We start from the raw sequence: 17438 nt of genomic DNA on the forward strand, positions 1-17438 counted from the left end.
TCTGCACCTTTGAAGTTTAAAACTTCTCCCCATTTAGATAATAGTCAGCACTATGGCTTTTACCAAAATGCATTATGGTACATTTTGCAACACTGAATTCCATATGCCACTTTTTTGCCCAGTCCTGCTGCAATCACATTGCTTCCACTACCTACCCCTCTGCCCAGCTTTGTATTATCTGCGAACTTTGCCACAAAGCCATCAGTTCCATTATCCAAATCAGTGATAAACAATGTGAAAAGTAGCGGTCCCAATACTGACCCCCGAGGAACACCACTAGTTACTGATAGCCAACCAGAAAAGGACCCCTTTATTCCCATTCGCAGTTTCCTGCCCGTCAGCCATTCCACTATCCATGCCAGTACCCTTCCTGTAACGCCACTGGATTTTATCTTATTAACCTGTCTTATGTGTGGCATGTCTTCTGAAAATCCAAGTAAATGACACTCACTGCCTCTCCTTTGTCCACCCTGCTTGTTCATTTCTCAAAGAATACAGATTTCTCAGGCAAGATTCCCCTTCACAGAAACCATGCTGACTTAGACTTAAATATCATTAGTCTTCAAGTATACCGAAACCTCACCCTTAATAATAGACTCCAACACTTTCCCAACCATTGAAATTATGCTAACTGGTCTATAATTTCCTTTCTTTTGCCTTCTTACCTTCTTAAAAGTGGAGTGACATTTGCAATCTTCCAGTCCTCCGGGACCATGCCAGAATCGAATGATTCTTGAAAGATCGTGACCAATGCATCCATTATCTCTACAGCAATCTCTTTCAGGACTCTGGGATGTAGTTCATCTGATCCAGGTGACCTAGCCACCTTAAGACCTTTGAACTTGTAATAGAACTCACTCCCACTCCCAGTGAAGACTGATGCAAAGTACCCATTAAGTCCATCTGCCATTCCTTTGTCCCCTATTACTACCTCATCAGTATAATTTTCCAATGGTGCAATATCAACTCTCACCTCCTTTTTACTCTTTATATAATCGATAAAACCTTTAGTATCCTGCTTTGTATTATTGGCTAGTTTGCACTCATATTACATCTTTTTCCTTCTTACAGCTTTTTAGTTGCCTCTTGTTGGATTTTAAAAGCTTCCCAATTATCTAACTTCCTACTCACTTCTGCTACCTTGTATGTCCTTTCCTCGACTTTCATGCAGTCCTTAACTTCCCATCAGCCAAGGTTGCCTACCCTTGCCATTTGAGAACTACTTCTTCTGTGGGAGATAGGTATCCTGTGTCTTGTGAAGTATTCCCAGAAACTTCAGTCACCTCTGCTCTGCCATCATCCCTGCAAGTACCTTCCTCCAATCCACCTGGGTAAGCTCTTCACTCATGCCTCTGTAATTCTCTTTATTCTATTGAGGCACTGATTGTGCTTCTCTCTCTCTCAAACTGCAGTATATATTCAATCGTATTATGATCACTGCCTCTTAAGGGTTCCTTTACATGAAGCTCCCTAGTAAGATCTGGGTTATGTAAGATAGCCTTTCCCCAAGTAGGCTCAAGCACAAGTTGCTCTTAAAAAGCTACCTTGTAGGTTTTCTCAATCCCCTTGCATATTGAAGTCCCCCATTACAATAGTGTCATTACCCTTCTTACATTCCTTTTTCAACTCCTCTTGTAATCTAAACCCCACATCTTGGCTATTTGGAGGTCTATATATGATTCCCATTATTATTTTTTTACCCTTGTAGTTTCTTAACTCCACCCACAAAGATTCAACTTTCCCTGACCCTATTTCACCTCTTTCTAAAGATGTAATTCCATCTCTTAACCAACTCAGCCACACCACCGCCTATGCCTTCCTGCCAGTCTTTTCGATATAAAGTATATCCTTTGATGTTAAGCTCTCAATTATGGTCTACTTTCAGCCATGCCTCAGTAATACCAACAATGTTATTCCGACCAATCTGTAATTGCGCCACAAGTTCGTCTACCTTATTCCAAATGCTACATGCATTTAATTACAACACATTCAATCCTGCAGTCTTACCCTGGTGTGACAATCAGTAATCTCACTTTCTTTCTTGAGTACACAGACTGGCGAACAGTTCTATTTCTCTGTGCTTCTAGAACACTTGAAAGAAAACGGTGGATCTGACTGTAACTGAATGGCTCACAATTATCTGGCATCTGTCGGTAAACTGACCACCTATAACAAAAGAGGACAATGATTAGATGCCAGTAGAATGAACATAATTCTGATTCAGAGATGTTAGATAATTACTGAGTTCATGTTTTAAAAACTTTAAATTCTTCCAACAAATTTTACCTTGTGTAAAGGGGGTTTCTTCTTTTTCTTTGTTACTGCGTATGTTAATCAAAATGGCTTCTTTGTTTTGTTAAAAATAGCAATGCTTCTTTGTTGCGAGAGAGTGCTGGAAGCTTGTTTGGGTTAAAATTTACTGATAACGAGAATTGTATTCCTTTGTAAACCAATTGGGATTAATGTTGTTCTTTCTTCTGAGTCTGTAAGCTATTGTTGGCGGGCTTTTGGGGAGATTGGCGCGAGGGGGTGAGAGAGGACGTGATGCTGTAAATTGGGTTAGGAACGGACCCCAAGCGGGGGTCCAAGGCCCAAGGAGAGGAGACGAAGATAGATGTGCTTGGTTGACCACTTCAGGTGGTCCTGAGTTGTGAGTCGAGGAGTTCAGAGGGGACCAAATGGTGGCCAGAAGACTTCAGTAATTGAGCTCCAACGGTTGTGCACGAAGTGGTTTGGACTTTGACAAGTTTGGCGCCTTTTCTTTATTTTCTTTTCCTTCCTGTATTAATTACTTAGTTATAGTAATCTTTATAAACTGTAATCATTTAATCGCATATGGTGTCCTGTTTGTTCTTTGGCGAGGCGGGGACATCACACAGCATCCACACCAGCTGATTACCCAGTTTGGCGGGGCCGAAGGCTGCTCCCCCTAGACGAGAACGAGCTGAGCGAGCCTGAGGCGACCCAGGGGGTTACACTTGTAATATGATTGTGCACTTCATTCTGATGCCATGCATTTTGAAATTCAAAAAACATTGTTTGGCTCATACAACCAAACAAAAAACTAAAACATGAATGAAATTAAATTTAAAATTTATTTATTTGTATCTCCACAGATGTTGCCTTATCTGCTGAGTATCCTTGACACTGTTTATCTTTTGGATTTCCAGTATCTGTATTATTTTTTTCTTCTTTATACATGGTTTTATAAGGTAACTTGAGAAGGACAACCAAATATAGTGCAAATTTTAATTTGGATATTTTACATCGTTTCCTACACTATTCAGCTTGCCTTCTTGGTGTGGAAACACTTTTATTTCAAATATTAATCCACCACTTTTAAAGTAATATGTCAATTGAAGATACGACATTGTGCACATCTTAATGACTGTTGCTACAGCAGATCAACACCTGCAGAATGACTATGGACATGAATCTTTCTTATTGCGCATCTATTTTTAAATACCGTAGATTCCGGATTATAAGCCGCTACGTTTTTCCCACGCTTTGAACAGCTTTGAACACTGCGGCCTTTACTACGGTGTGGCTAATGCATGGTTTTTTTCATGCCGCCAAAAACATTTTGCCTCGTAACAGTAGACCAATAAAATTGATGAGTAGTTCACAGAGGTCCAATGAAATTGTACGATAAATCAAGCGCACTTTCACAATTAAATTATTGTAAATCAGTCATTTGTACTCACCCTCATCAACATGGAAAACACTCGAAGAAAAGCATTGTGCTGCCTTTATGGCAGTTATTTAGTTTATAATATTTTCGCTTAGTAATTCATTTGTTAGTATTTTCTAGTTAAAGTTAGAAGTGTTTTAAGTATATTTGTTTTCTGTACTACATCCCGGGATGCTATGACGTCACATCCGGTTTTGCCGCGTCTTGTGGGAAAATACCGGTTTGCGATAAACGGAAAGGAGGGGGCGAGCGCATTAGACCTGAGCGAAAACGCTGCTTTTAAGTTAAAGGCGATCAATAACTTTTCCTGGTAGGCTGCAGTATATATTTTTTTACCAGTCGTTAGGAGATATTGGAATGTTGTTCGTGCACTGTTCAGTAAAAAAGTATACGCAACGTAATTTGTGTGTTACCGATACGTATGTATATTTAAAAGTAGCCGTGTTACAGGCACGGTTCGAAAAAAAGCATTTGCAATATGTATTTGTTTATGTTACCATACGGATTTAATTAAAAGTTAAAAAATCCTCACGTGTAATATCTTTCTGTGTAAATATCTCATATTACAATGTGGGACACCTGCGGCTTAAAATCCGGTGCGGCTTGTACAAGTACAAAATTGATTTTCTTTCTAAAATTAGAGCCTGCGGCTTTTAATCAGGTGCGCTCTGTAGTCCGGAATCTACGGTAAGTAATGAAAAGTACATTAAATTATATACTTAAAGCAAAAATTACTGACCTTCCATGTTCTTGACTCAGGTTAACAATGTAAGTACAAAGTTCTTCTTTGTAACTGCCAGGCAGTCCTGTAATGATTGTGATCACAATCTGGAACAAATATAGAATGTATAAATCAATTTATGTGACGTAGTGTGAACAAATGCTAACTTCTATAAAGAAACTGAAATATTAGCGGTATTGGAAGAAGATACAGTGTACCTTCACATTACAATTGTTAAGGTAACTGTAACTTACCCATGGGATTTTATAAATCACTACTAATAACATGATTAATGGAATAAAGATTCCCTCATGGAATTTGTGAAAAAATACAAACCCACAGATTAATCTTCAATTTGTAAATCTCCAGAAAAAGCAGATCCTCCTCATCTCTGTTCTGAAGTAGTTTAGAGATTAAAGATTAGCTTTTTATTTGTCACATGTACATGAAACATACAGTAAAATGTGCTGTTTGTGTCAGCAAACAACAGTCAGAGGATGTGTTGGGGTTAGCCACTGTTTCTGGTGCCAACATTTCTCCTAATCTCTGCCCTAATATCAAATGGATGCCATCATCTCTCCTTCACATCAGAAACATCTTCCTTCACATTGTATGGCAATGACAATACTATTATACTAAATAATAATAAGACTCAAAATAGATCCACAACTCAAAACTACGCATCTGTAAAAAGCTTAGTTCTCCTTCAAGTATTTGTCCATGTTGGGAAACCTGATAAAACATAAGCTGGGGCGGAAAGAGTCTTAAACAGTTGGTAACACAAGAAGGTCTGCAGATGCTGGAAATCCAAAGCAACACACACAAAATGCTGGAGGAACTCAGCAGGTCAGACAACATCTATGGAAAAGAATAATCAACAGTGAAGACCCTTCTTCAGAACAGGAATGGAAACGGGAAGAGGCCAGAATAAAAAGGCAGGAAGAGGGAAAAGGGGCTAGGTAGAAGTTGATAGGTGAAGCCAGGTAAATATGAAAAATACAGGACTGCAGAGGAAAGAATCTGATAGGAAAGGAGAGTGGGTCTCATGAAAAAGGGAAGGGGGAGGCGACCCAAAGGGAGGTGATAGGCAAGTGAAATGAGGTAGAGGCCAGAGTAAGGAATCAAAGAAGCAGGATTTTTTTTTACCGGAAGGGGAAATTGATTTTCATGCCATCAGGTTGGAAGCTACCCAGACGGAATATAAGGTGTTGCTCCTCCAACCAGAGTCCTCATTAGCATCAATCAATGGAGTCAATGGAGCAGACGGTTCCACGGAAGTCTTCCCAGGTCCCGCTTTGAGGGAGACATCAAGGGCAACAGAAGAGCGGCTAGCCGCTGAAGGAGACCAGCCTAAGATCTTTAACCTCTTCCTAATGGCCTCCACAGACCAACCCGGAAGTAACGCCACCAGCTTCTTGTGGGGCTCGGAAAGTCCCAGCCCCGGCAGCCAATGTTATGAGGATGCTGCCTGGATTGGAGTGCATTCTTGATGCAAATAGGCTGAATAAACATGGCCTTTTCTCCCTGGAGCAACAGAGGATGAGAGATGACCTGATGGAGGTGTACAAGATGATGAGAGGCATTGATCGTGTGGATAGCCAGAGGCTTTTTCACAGGGCTGAAATGGCTAACACAAGGTGCTTGGAAGTAGGTAGAGGGGCGATGTCAGGGGTAAGTTTCTCGACACAGAGTGGGAAATCAATTTCCCCTTACAGTAAAAAAAATTCCTGCTTCTTTGATTCCTTACTCTGGCCTCTTACCTCATTTCACTTGCCTATCACCTCCCTTTGGGTCGCCTCCCCCTTCCCTTTTTCATGAGACCCACTCTCCTTTCCTATCAGATTCTTTCCTCTGCAGTCCTGTATTTTTCATACTGACCTGGCTTCACCTATCAACTTCTACCTAGCCCCTTTCCCCTCTTCCCGCCTTTTTATTCTGGCCTCTTCCCATTTCCTTTCCTGTAGAGTCTTTTAAGAAGTTCTTAGATAGGAACATGGAGCTTAGAAAAATAGAGGGCAATGTGGTAGGGTAATTCTAGGCAGTTTCCAGAGTAGGTTACATGGTTGGCACAACATTGTGGACCAAAGCGCCTGTAATATGCTGTAGATTTCTATGTTCAATGGAATATACTTTTGTTGAGCACCATGAAAAATCTCTTTGAAAGTGTTCCTCAACCATCCTAGCACATTGCCTATGTTCCCAGTCTACACTAGCCAAGTCCTCCCTCATCCCATTGTTCAGGCATAATACACTGGTTTTAGATTGTACTATTGCATCCTCCATTTGTATGAGAAACTCAATCATACTGTGATCACTAAGGATCCCTAACTACAAGATCACTAATTTTACCTGTCTCATTGCACAGGACCAGATCTACAATAGCACGTTCCTTCGTAGGTTCAGCAACATGCATTCTATGAAGTCCTCAGGACTGCCTCAACCAACTTGATTCAGCCAATCTATGTGCAAGTTAAAGTCCTCTACACTAACTGCTGTTCCATTCTTACGTGCCTCAGATATTTCTGTTTATTGCCTGTGCCACTGTAATGGTAATTGGTGGCTCACAGACAACTCCCACCAGTGATTTTTTTCCTTTACTATTCCTAATCTCTACCCAGATGGATTCAACATTCTGCTCATTAGATTTTACATCATCTTTCACTATAACCCTGATCTCATCCTGAGTTAAGAATGCTATTCCACATCCCTTACCTTCCTGTCTATCCTTCCGTTTTACCTGATATCCTTGGATATTTAATTCCCAATCCTCTCCACCCTGCAACCATGTTTCTGTAATGGCCACTAAATCATACCTCTTTGTACTTACTGATTTATGCCTCAATTTCACTGACCTTGTTTTGAATACTACAGGCATTCAGATAAAATGCCCTTACACTCATTGGCTTTTAAAATCTTTAAAATGTTTTTTTGCACTTAACTTTGCTTCACTCCACTCTTAATTTTCTCTTTATCTTTTGCTTTTACTTTATCTTTAACCACACTTTTCTCTGTTACTTTATCCACACTTCTCCAATCTGTAGAACCCACCCAACGACTATTTAGTTTAAAGCCCTATCCACAGCCCTAGTTATGCAATTCGCTAGAATCCAAATCCAATCATGGTTCAGGTGGAGCTTATCCCATTGGAACAGCTCCCTCCTTCCCCAATACTGGTGCCAATTTCCCATGATTTCAAACACACTTCTCCTAGAGCTACGTATTCCCTTTGCCAATTTGCACAGAGCTCAGGTTGTAATCCAGAGATTAAAACCTTTTTGGTTCTGCTTTTTAATTTAGTACGTGGCTGCTCAAATTCCCTCAGCAAAACCTTTTTCCTTGTTCTACCTATGCTGTTGCTACCCACATGGACCACGACAACTGGATCTTTCCCCTCCCACTACAAATTCTCTGCAGGTCAGATATGATGTCCCAAACCCGGGCACCATGCAGGCAACACAGTCTTCGGGACACACTATCCTAGCGACAGAGAACTTTGTCTATTCCCCTGACTATACTATCTCCAATTACCACCACATTTCTCTTCTCTCTTCCCTCCCCCCTCACCTTGAATGGCTCCCTGACTACGATGCCACAGTTAGGCTGCTCATCTTCCTACTGACCCCGCTCTCATCCACACAGGGAGCAAGAACCTCAGATCTGTTGGACAAGCTCAAGGGCTGATGCTCCTCTAGCAGCGTCTCTTGGATCCCACTACCCGCCTCACTCACAGTCACAACCTCTTGTCCCAGGCCACAGACTGAATTTGAGGCAATGTGTGAATAACTCCTGAAACAGAGCATGCAGGTAACTCTCTCCCTCCCTGATGTGCCACAATGTTTGAAGTTCAGATTCCAGGTCGTCAGCTTTGAGCCCAAGTTCCAACACTTGCTGCAGATGTGGTCGCCAAGAACCACAATGGGGTTCCACATCATGCAGCTACAGCACGTCACCTGATCCTGCATCATCCCTACTTTATTTAATTAGCTGCAATTTATTGACTTTTTATTCAACCACTACAAAAGCCTTACCTGCTACTCCTCACCAAAGCCTTGTTCCCATTCCCACAATGGTCCACTCTCACAATGGCTGCCCTGCTTTGACCCTGCTTTACTTTTATTTGCTCTTGCTAATGAATAGCGAATCGATTGGTCCGCCGCTAATGCACTAAGCTCTGCAAAACGCTCCTTTTTAAAACTCGTCTCCCCGACCTGTGCGAAGCATTCTCTCTCTCTCTGCGTGAATTGATTGGTCCGCTGCTAATGCAAGCTGTAAAGTTGGAAAGCTGGGTGGCGGAATGGTATATGGAATTTAATCCCAACAAGTGATGCACTTTAGAAAGTGGGACAGATGCAGTAAATAGTAGAGTACTATGGAATGCTGATGAGCGGAGTTAAGTCCTTAGGTCCCTTAAAGTGGCATCACAGGTCAATAGTATTAATAGTTAAATTCATATGCCTGCACACAGAAGAGTTGGAATATTATAATGGAACTGTACAAAGTACTTGTCAGTCCTGCCGAAGGGTTTCGGCCAGAAACATCAACAATATTCTTTTCTATACATGCTGCCTGGCCTGCTGAGTTCCTCCAGCATTTTGTGTGTGGTGCTTGGATTTTTAAACATCTGCAGATTTGCTCTTGTTTGTGATTAAAGTACTTGTCAAGCTGCACTTGGGAATATTGTTAGCAGTTCTGATTGCACTACTGAGCTGGGAATGAGTTCAGAAGAGCTTCACCAGGATGTTGTTGGATTGGAGGACTTTAGTTATGGGGAAAGATTGCCAGAAGTGGTGGTGAAATCAGATATCACTTCAGTGATGAGAGGCATTTAGACAGGCAAAAGAGATTTGTGCAGATAGCCAAAAAAATTCATTATGTATGTGATGAGCCAAAGGGCTCTTTTCTTTGCAGTACAAATCAATGACTAACTGGAAACTATCTTTCACCAGAATAACAACAGTATCAATACATCAAAATAGCAAGGGTGTATATAATATTAAATGTTTCTAATTCCATGAAATTGTAAATATATCATTGCAGTTTGAATTTCAAAACATAATTGCATTCATATTTGCTTGCATTCTGATAACATCTTGAAAGTAACAATCAATACATCTGTCAAAGTAATAAAAAAAGAAATGCCAGAAATGTGCAAACTGATCAATTAGAACCTGCAGAGAGAAAGGATTACATTGCATATTACCTTCTATTCGGTATTTTTTACTTTCATGTCCTTTAATCTACTGTGATATATTAATACCAATGTGGATTCAAAATAACAATATAACAAAGAAGATCAAACTATGGATTACTCATTCCTTTAAATAAATATCGTGCATTTTCTGCCTTAACACACAGTGGACATAAGCAATCACAATTTCACAATCCACCTACAACTTTTGAGGAAATTACAGGCAGGAGAGACTAAGGAAAGTCAGTAGATGTTGCTTACTTTGATTTTCAGAAGCCCTTTGACAAGGTGCTGCACATGAGTCTGCTAAACAGATAAGAGCCCATGGTATTACAAGAAAAATACCAGCATGAATAGAAGATGGACTGACTGGTAGGAGGGATAAACAGGGTCCTTTCTGGTTGGCTGCCAGTGATTAGTGATATTTTGCAAGGGTTAGTGTTGGGAATGATTCTTTTCACCTTATATGTCAATGATTTGGATGACAGAATTGGTGGCATTGTGGCCAAGTTTGCAGATAATATGAAAATTGGTGGAGAGGAAGGTAGTGTTTGACCAGGGAGCCTGCAGAAGAACTTAGACAGATTAGGAGAATGATCGAAAAAAAGGTGCAGATGGAAAATAGTGTAGGAAAGTATATGGTCAGGCACTTTGTTATTAGAGGAATAAATGCACAGACTGTTTTCTAAACAAAGGGAAAATTCAGAAATCAGAAGTGCAAAGGGACTTGAGAGACCTCTGCAAGATTCCCTAAAGGTTAATTTGCATGTTGATTTGGTGGTAACAAAAGCAAATGCATTCATTTCAAGAGGACTACAATACAAAAGCAAGGATATAATACTGAGGCTTTATAATGCATTGGTCAGATTGGACTTAAGAGTATTGTGAGCAGTTTTGGGCCCCTTATCCAAGGAAAGAATGGCTGGCATTGGAGGGGATCCAGAGGAGGTTCATGAGAATGATTCTGGAATTGAAGGGGTTAACATATGAGCAACGTTTAATGTCTCTGGGCCTGTATTCGCTGGAGTTTAATAGAATTGGGGGGGAACTCTCATTGAATGAGGAAGACTGGATGAATGAGGCAGATACTGAAAGACCTAGAGGCTGTGGAGAAGATGTTTCCTATAGTGGGAGAGTTTATGACCAGAGGGCACAGCCTCAAGAACAGAGGGATACCCCTTTAGAACAGGGATAAGGAGGAATTTCTTTAGCCAGGGAGTGGTGCATCTGTGGAATTCATCACAATAGATAGCTGTGGAGACAGTCATTAGGTATATTTATAGCTGAAATTGTTAGGCTCATGATTAGTAAGAGTATCAAAGGTTAAGAAGGCAGGAGAACAAGGTTGAATGGGTTAATAAAATAGCCATGATGAAATGGTGGTGCAGACATGATAGGGGCAAGTGTCTTAATTCTGCTCCTATATCTTATGGTCTACCTTCCAAATAATAATGAAAAACAAAATATGTAACATTTAAGTGCTTCATTACCTTTTTCTGATCTTCACCTACTGAAGACGACAAAGTTGGCTGCTGTAGCAATATAGGCAGATCAAATCTTCTGACTGGCTCATGGCTCACACTACTTACAGCAAAATGCTGTAAAAACCTGTAAGCAAGATAACTTTAAAATGTCTAGTTTCCAGTATTGGTCCAATTAACATGTTTAGATTTTTGACTGGTCAGGACATGAAGGGATAGGGGGAGAAGGCAGGAGAATGGGCATGTGAGGAAAATTGGATCAGCCATGATGAAATGGCAGAACAGGCTCAATAGGCCAAATGGCCTACTTTTGCTCCTATATCCTATGGCTTAAAATTGAGCCAAGATTATTGGACTATCATCCATAATTTGGACTATCATACCATTACCCAGCCAACACACTTTTTGTCCCTCTTCCCTCCGGGAGAAGGTTCAGGAGCTTGAAGATTCGTACAGCCAGATTTGGGAACAGCTTCTTTCCAACTATGATAAGACTGCTGAATGGATCCTGACTCAGATCTGGGCTGTACCTTCCAAATATCTGGACCTGGCTTGCACTACCTTACTTTCCCTTTTCTATTTTCTAATTATGATTTATAACTTAAGTTTTTTTAAAATTATATTTACTTCGATTTGTACTTCAGTGAGTGTGAAGCGCAGAATCAAATATCGCTGTGATGATTGTACGCTCTAGTATCAATTGTTTGGTGACAATAAAGTAATTTATTTCTGGTGCTTATTTTAATATTGGCAAACTTTAAGAATATAAATCATTTTAAAAACATCACTCATAAGTTTGTGTTCAATTACTATATTTGTATTTTACTGTAAAAGGAGATATATTTTGGGTTAGAAAAAGCCTCATGGGACATGGAAAGACAGCAAGAATATTGTATTAAGGTAGATGTTCAACCTTTATTGGATTGAATTGCAAAATAATTTTGAAACAACGAATATACTGTATTCTTATTTCTTAATTCACAGGCCAAACAAAAAGGATGTTTCTTGGTCGCACATAAAATATGGTAAGGGCATTTTAAAATCAAATGAGATTTAGTATCTTTGTAGAAAAAAAATAGGTTACTCATAAGGTGAAAAGAAAAAAAAACATCAAATTACCAGAGTAGGTATGGGTTATTCAGTGATGCTGAAAAGAACACTTACTCATCAAGTCCTGGTATATCAGCACTGAATCTTTTTAAGTGGCTCCATCCTTCATCTCTTGCTCTGGATTGGACTTCATAAACCTTTTCCAGATTGCAATGTCTGATAAAGAAGTGTAACACCCTAATGAATATAAGGGCCATTCTGACAAAGCTTCAATTTGCAATTTAAAATAATGACTTCAGCAAGAATAGTATTTTCAGTATTAATGGATTACAATGATAAATTAAACATTACATTAAAGGTAATGAAATTATAACTTTAGAGAAAAAGTCATTACACCTAACCTTTTGCTGACAATTCTAAAGAACCACTGGTGATCTCCAATTAGAGGGTCAATTCATATGCCAGAATGAGAGGCAGAGATGAAATATAGTTCAGATGTCAGGTATCACTGCATTGGATTTTCTGCTCCTCAACTTGGCACTCAAAAGAATTCAGGGATGGAATATGTACATATTGAACTTTCCATCCAGATAATTAATTTTACATCAGGGCAGTCGGCTTCCATGGATATGAATGGAATTGTCAACATTGATGGAAAAGGTCAGTGATTTTTTAAAATTTGATCTCATGATGTTTTAATTAATTTTAAATACTTTCAAATTTTTGAAGTAAATGTACCATTTTAACTTTTATTTTTAAAAACAATTTAATCAATGTTAATTCAATGGCCTCCAAGAGAAGCGCATGTTCAAAAGGCCATTGAGGAATTTCCAGGGCAGGATTTTAGTGTCCATCAGTTAAAGCCCAACCCACCTTTCAGAAATACTGTGGAATGTGACCCTTAATGTACCTGGATCATTTGTGCAATAAAATACAATTACTCAAGTCCACTGTAGTGAAAACACAGTAGTTAGGGGTGGGAGCAAAACTGACAAAGGGTTTTCAAACTTAACTAGTAATTTAATTTCTCTTTTCACAAATGATGCCCGACTGGCTGAGCGCTTCCAGCATTTTATGTTTTATTTTCAAACTTTCAATTCACAGCTTTGATTTGATTAGAGTTATACATTTCACATTCAAGCACTATTTGGAAATTCACCCAACGAACAGCATTGCCGTTCAATAGTGCTAGTCCAATCATATTGTAACAATAATAACAGTTGATCATACATTTTGCAAATAAGAGAATATACACTAGTATTATACAGAGAAGTTAAGCAGAAAGATGGATCACTTACATCTATTACTGAATATTGTCCATTACAATGAGTTATATAATACACTGCAAGACAAATGATGCTGAAATCTCAGAGGTTTCACAAAGAGATATTTTATCTCAGCTGAGAGTTCAAATAGATTGATCAATGCCAATCTATTTTGATCAGATGATGATGTGCACACTTAATATATATTTGAACATGGGATTTAATTGTGGAGTACGCAGCCATAAATTTTGGAAAGATTTAGTGGGGTTCATCACTCTGACATTACAAATGAGGATGCAAGATAATAGGGTCAGCAGGAAAGACCAGGCATAGTTATCAGAAAAGTAAGTGCATCTCACAAAGAGAATTGTTAATACTGACATTTCAAAGGAAGAAGTCTTGTGAAACAAGAAAATAAAGAAATGCCGCATTGCCACAAGTGTGATGTTATGTCAACCATTTTCAGCTATCATCAACAGTCCAACTCTATTAGAATCAACATTAACTGCCATAGAATCAAAGTAGGGTTATAGCACAGTGTTTTCTCCACAAACTTGCATGTTTCTCTATCATATATCTATCCAACTCCCTCTTCAATGACATCACAGAATTTGCCTTCACTGCAACTGTAGGAAAAACACTCCAGATTCCAACCACAGAGGACAATGAAGTTTTTCCTCACACTTCTTTCCCTTCTCTTTCCCTTTATATAATATCTGTGACCTTCAGTCCTATCTCCCATATTTTCAAGCTTTATTTCTCTGTTTTATTCAGTTCATGAAAGCAAGAAATAGGAAGGTACTATTCTGATGCTTCCAGATCCAAAATGTGCATTCTTACGGTGATTTTTAGAGGTATCAACAGTTATTCACTTCCTGTGGTGTAAAGATCAAAGGCGAAGTACTGACTGGTGATAAACAGCAAAATACCATGATAGCATATGTTCTGGATTTATAGAAGTCCATTGTCCAGGATAGCAATATAGTGTGGTTATTGTTTATTTCAGTAGCCTCTCCCTTTGGCAATACAATTAAGATCCCACTAATACAACCCAAGTGTACAACATGCAACAATACTTACCAGTTCAGTAAGCAGGCAAAAATTACCTTAATCACAAAAATTTCCATGTGGTAATCCTAACAGCCGGTCTTGGCTCCTACCCAGTGATTTCCTAAAGTTGTCCTTGAGACAAATCATGCTCCAGTACTCTCTGCCACAGCCATCAAAGCAGATAAAACTGTGTGCAACTGTAACCAGACAGCAGATTCTGAGGACCCCTCCAACTGCCACAATGGATTTTGATATTATGCAGCAAAACCATTTAACTCTTAAATGTTTTACCAGAGTTATTTTAAGAGTTTGAAAGAATCAAAATCACTAAAATAAAAAGTAAAAATGGAATCATCCTAAAACATATTTAAGCAATAGAAATTAATCTGACAATTCCTCAACTCAACATAATTAAGCTTCATCCCCAAGTCCAGCAGCTGAAAAAGCAATGAAGTCCATTCACTTCTGTGCCGCAAAGTGCAGGTAATGCATCGAAAAAGTCCACAATATTTTTTTTTACCAGAGTTTTACCACAATATGATCCAACTATCCAACTTATGAAAACATTAATAATCAGTTGTAAAAAAAACTCAAATAAAAGATGCAAATGAAAATAAGCAAATAAGTAAAATGGTATTATACATTCTGTTTTATTCTAATCATTGAAGATCTTTTAATTAAATCTTACAATTTTTTCTGTTCCTCCGATAATTGGTCCCTCTGACAGACATTCAGTGCAATTCCAGATTTTCCCATCTTTTGCCATGTAGACATCACCTGAAATGTGAAAACCAATTTTAATCCTAATGTAATGAAGTAAAAGTATGCATTACAGCTTAATCACACCCTTCTGAGAATGTCAGATAGGACACTATAAAAGCAAAAATGTTATCTTTATCTAAAATTCTTTAGCAGCTGGGTCTATAACTGAGCACCCAAAGTACAAAAAGAACTAGTTCTGATGCCTTGCTTTAAAAAAAACCTGACAATGTACATTGGCTACAGAAAAACATAAATTAACAGAAACAGAATCTATATACACTATCTACAGTAATTCTTCATCCATCAACACATAAAAATGCTTCAGTTTACTTCTGTTTTCTTTTGACCAGCTATTTAAATTAGAAGTATCAGACCTTTAAAATGTTTAAGATGCTGAATTCATCATCCCTAAGCTGATGTTTATCACATCTTCCATTCGATCTGCATGATATTATACATTCAGTACACCAGTTATCTTGTGCACCATTGTCTTTCTCAGAGTACATAGAAAGAAACAAGTACAGAACACTTTGGCCTGTGATATCTGTGCCAAACATATACCAAATTAAATTAATCCCTTCTCCCTGCACACAATCCACATCCGTCCATTCCCTGCAAAGTCATGTTCAGAAAACTTCTAGCCCAGATGGTACCTCTGGATGTGCCCTCAGATCCTGTACAAATCAGCGGGGTGGGTGGGGAGGGGAGATATTTGCAGATATTTTTAAACTTCCCTCCACTCCAATTTGTTGTTCCCATTTTCTTTAAGACTCCAGTCATCTCAGTACCTACAACCACTGCCCAGTGCCTCCAACATCCACCATCATGAAATACTTCCAGTGGCTGGTTATGGCAGGCACTGACTGCACAGCCTCCCAGACAACTTCAACACAATGCAATTTGCCTGCCATTTAAACGTATCCATATGGACGTCATTCCGCAAGCCCTATACTCATCTCTGGAGCATCTGGACAGCAAAGAGACCTATATCAGGCTATTTTTTTAATTGACTACAGCTCTGCATTCAATACTATAATTCCAAACAAACTCATCGACAACCTCTGGATCCTCAGAGTCAACAACTCCCTTTGTAACTGGATACTCTTACTTCCAACAGACTGCAATCAGCAAGGATAAGCAGCAACATCTCCGCCACTATTTGAAACACTGGTGCTTCACACAAGGTTTAATCTTCAGTTCCCTCTCTATTCCTGTACACTCATGGCTATCTGGCCCAATTCTGTTCTAACTTCATCTGCAAGTTGACACCTTACAGGGCTGTATCTCACATAAAGGAGAGCCAGAATATAGGAAGGAGATACACAGCTTAGTAATATGGTGTCATGACAATCGCCTTTCCCTTGATACTATCAAAACAAAAGAGCTAGTCAGAGAGTTCAGGAATTAGGCAGGTGATATGTATACTCCTGTCTACATCAACAGTGTCAATGTTGAGACGGTCGAGAGCTTCAAGTTTTAGGAGTGAACCTCACCAATAGCCTGTCCAGTTCTAACCATATAGACACCAGGAGCCAAAGTAAATTTGGCATGTCCCCTTTGACCATGACCAGTTTTTATTGATGCACAGAAAACATCTTACCCACTTTCCTAACTGCTCTGCATATAACCACAAAAAATTGCAGAGAATACATTTCAGCATATTGTGGAAACCTGCCTCCCTCTATGGACTCTGTCTACACTTCTTGCTGCCTCAGTAAAACAAGACAGCATAATCAAAGACCCCACTCACCCTGCACATTCTCGCTTCTCCCCTCTTCCATCAAGGACATGATACAAATCCTGAAAGCATTCACCACCATACTCATGACAGCTTCTACCTCACTTATCAGGCTATTGAATGGCTTCCTAGTATGACAAAGTGGACTCTCAACCTCATAATTTACTTTGTTATGACCTCTCACCTTATTGTTTACTTGTGTAATGCCCTTGTTCATTTTTTTTTACTGTTATGCTGCATATATTTCTTTTTGGTTTTTGTAAGAGAAGCTTGTTTGGGTTATAGTTAAAGATAAGGGATGATGTTGAATGTGTGCCATCCAATTAGCAGGTGGTTTTCTTCGTGAGGGACAATAAGGTCAGGCTTGTTTGCTTTGTGTTCAGTGTGAGAGAAAGAGAGAAGATGCTGGGGAGAACTGGTCATATCATACTATCCAGTGGGAGACCCATTTGTTTGTGATGGATTGCGAGCGGCATTCGGAAAGTGGTGCGG

General features: G+C 39.2%; 1 protein-coding gene across 2 annotated transcripts in view; it reads right to left on the minus strand.

Annotated features, from left to right (window-relative positions):
- Positions 1–17438, minus strand: part of dnaaf9 (dynein axonemal assembly factor 9) — a 141208-nt gene that overhangs the window by 27556 nt on the left and 96214 nt on the right. For both annotated transcript variants that reach the window (XM_073042128.1, XM_073042129.1), the window contains 5 exons: positions 15135–15223; positions 12246–12347; positions 11091–11208; positions 4431–4519; positions 2008–2166 (listed from right to left, as the gene is read on the minus strand). In XM_073042128.1, the coding sequence (XP_072898229.1) occupies positions 2008–2166; positions 4431–4519; positions 11091–11208; positions 12246–12347; positions 15135–15223 (557 nt within the window). The remainder of the gene's footprint in view (positions 1–2007; positions 2167–4430; positions 4520–11090; positions 11209–12245; positions 12348–15134; positions 15224–17438) is intronic.

This window comes from Hemitrygon akajei, chromosome 4 (genome assembly GCF_048418815.1).
Source record: "Hemitrygon akajei chromosome 4, sHemAka1.3, whole genome shotgun sequence".
Taxonomy (NCBI): domain Eukaryota; kingdom Metazoa; phylum Chordata; class Chondrichthyes; order Myliobatiformes; family Dasyatidae; genus Hemitrygon; species Hemitrygon akajei.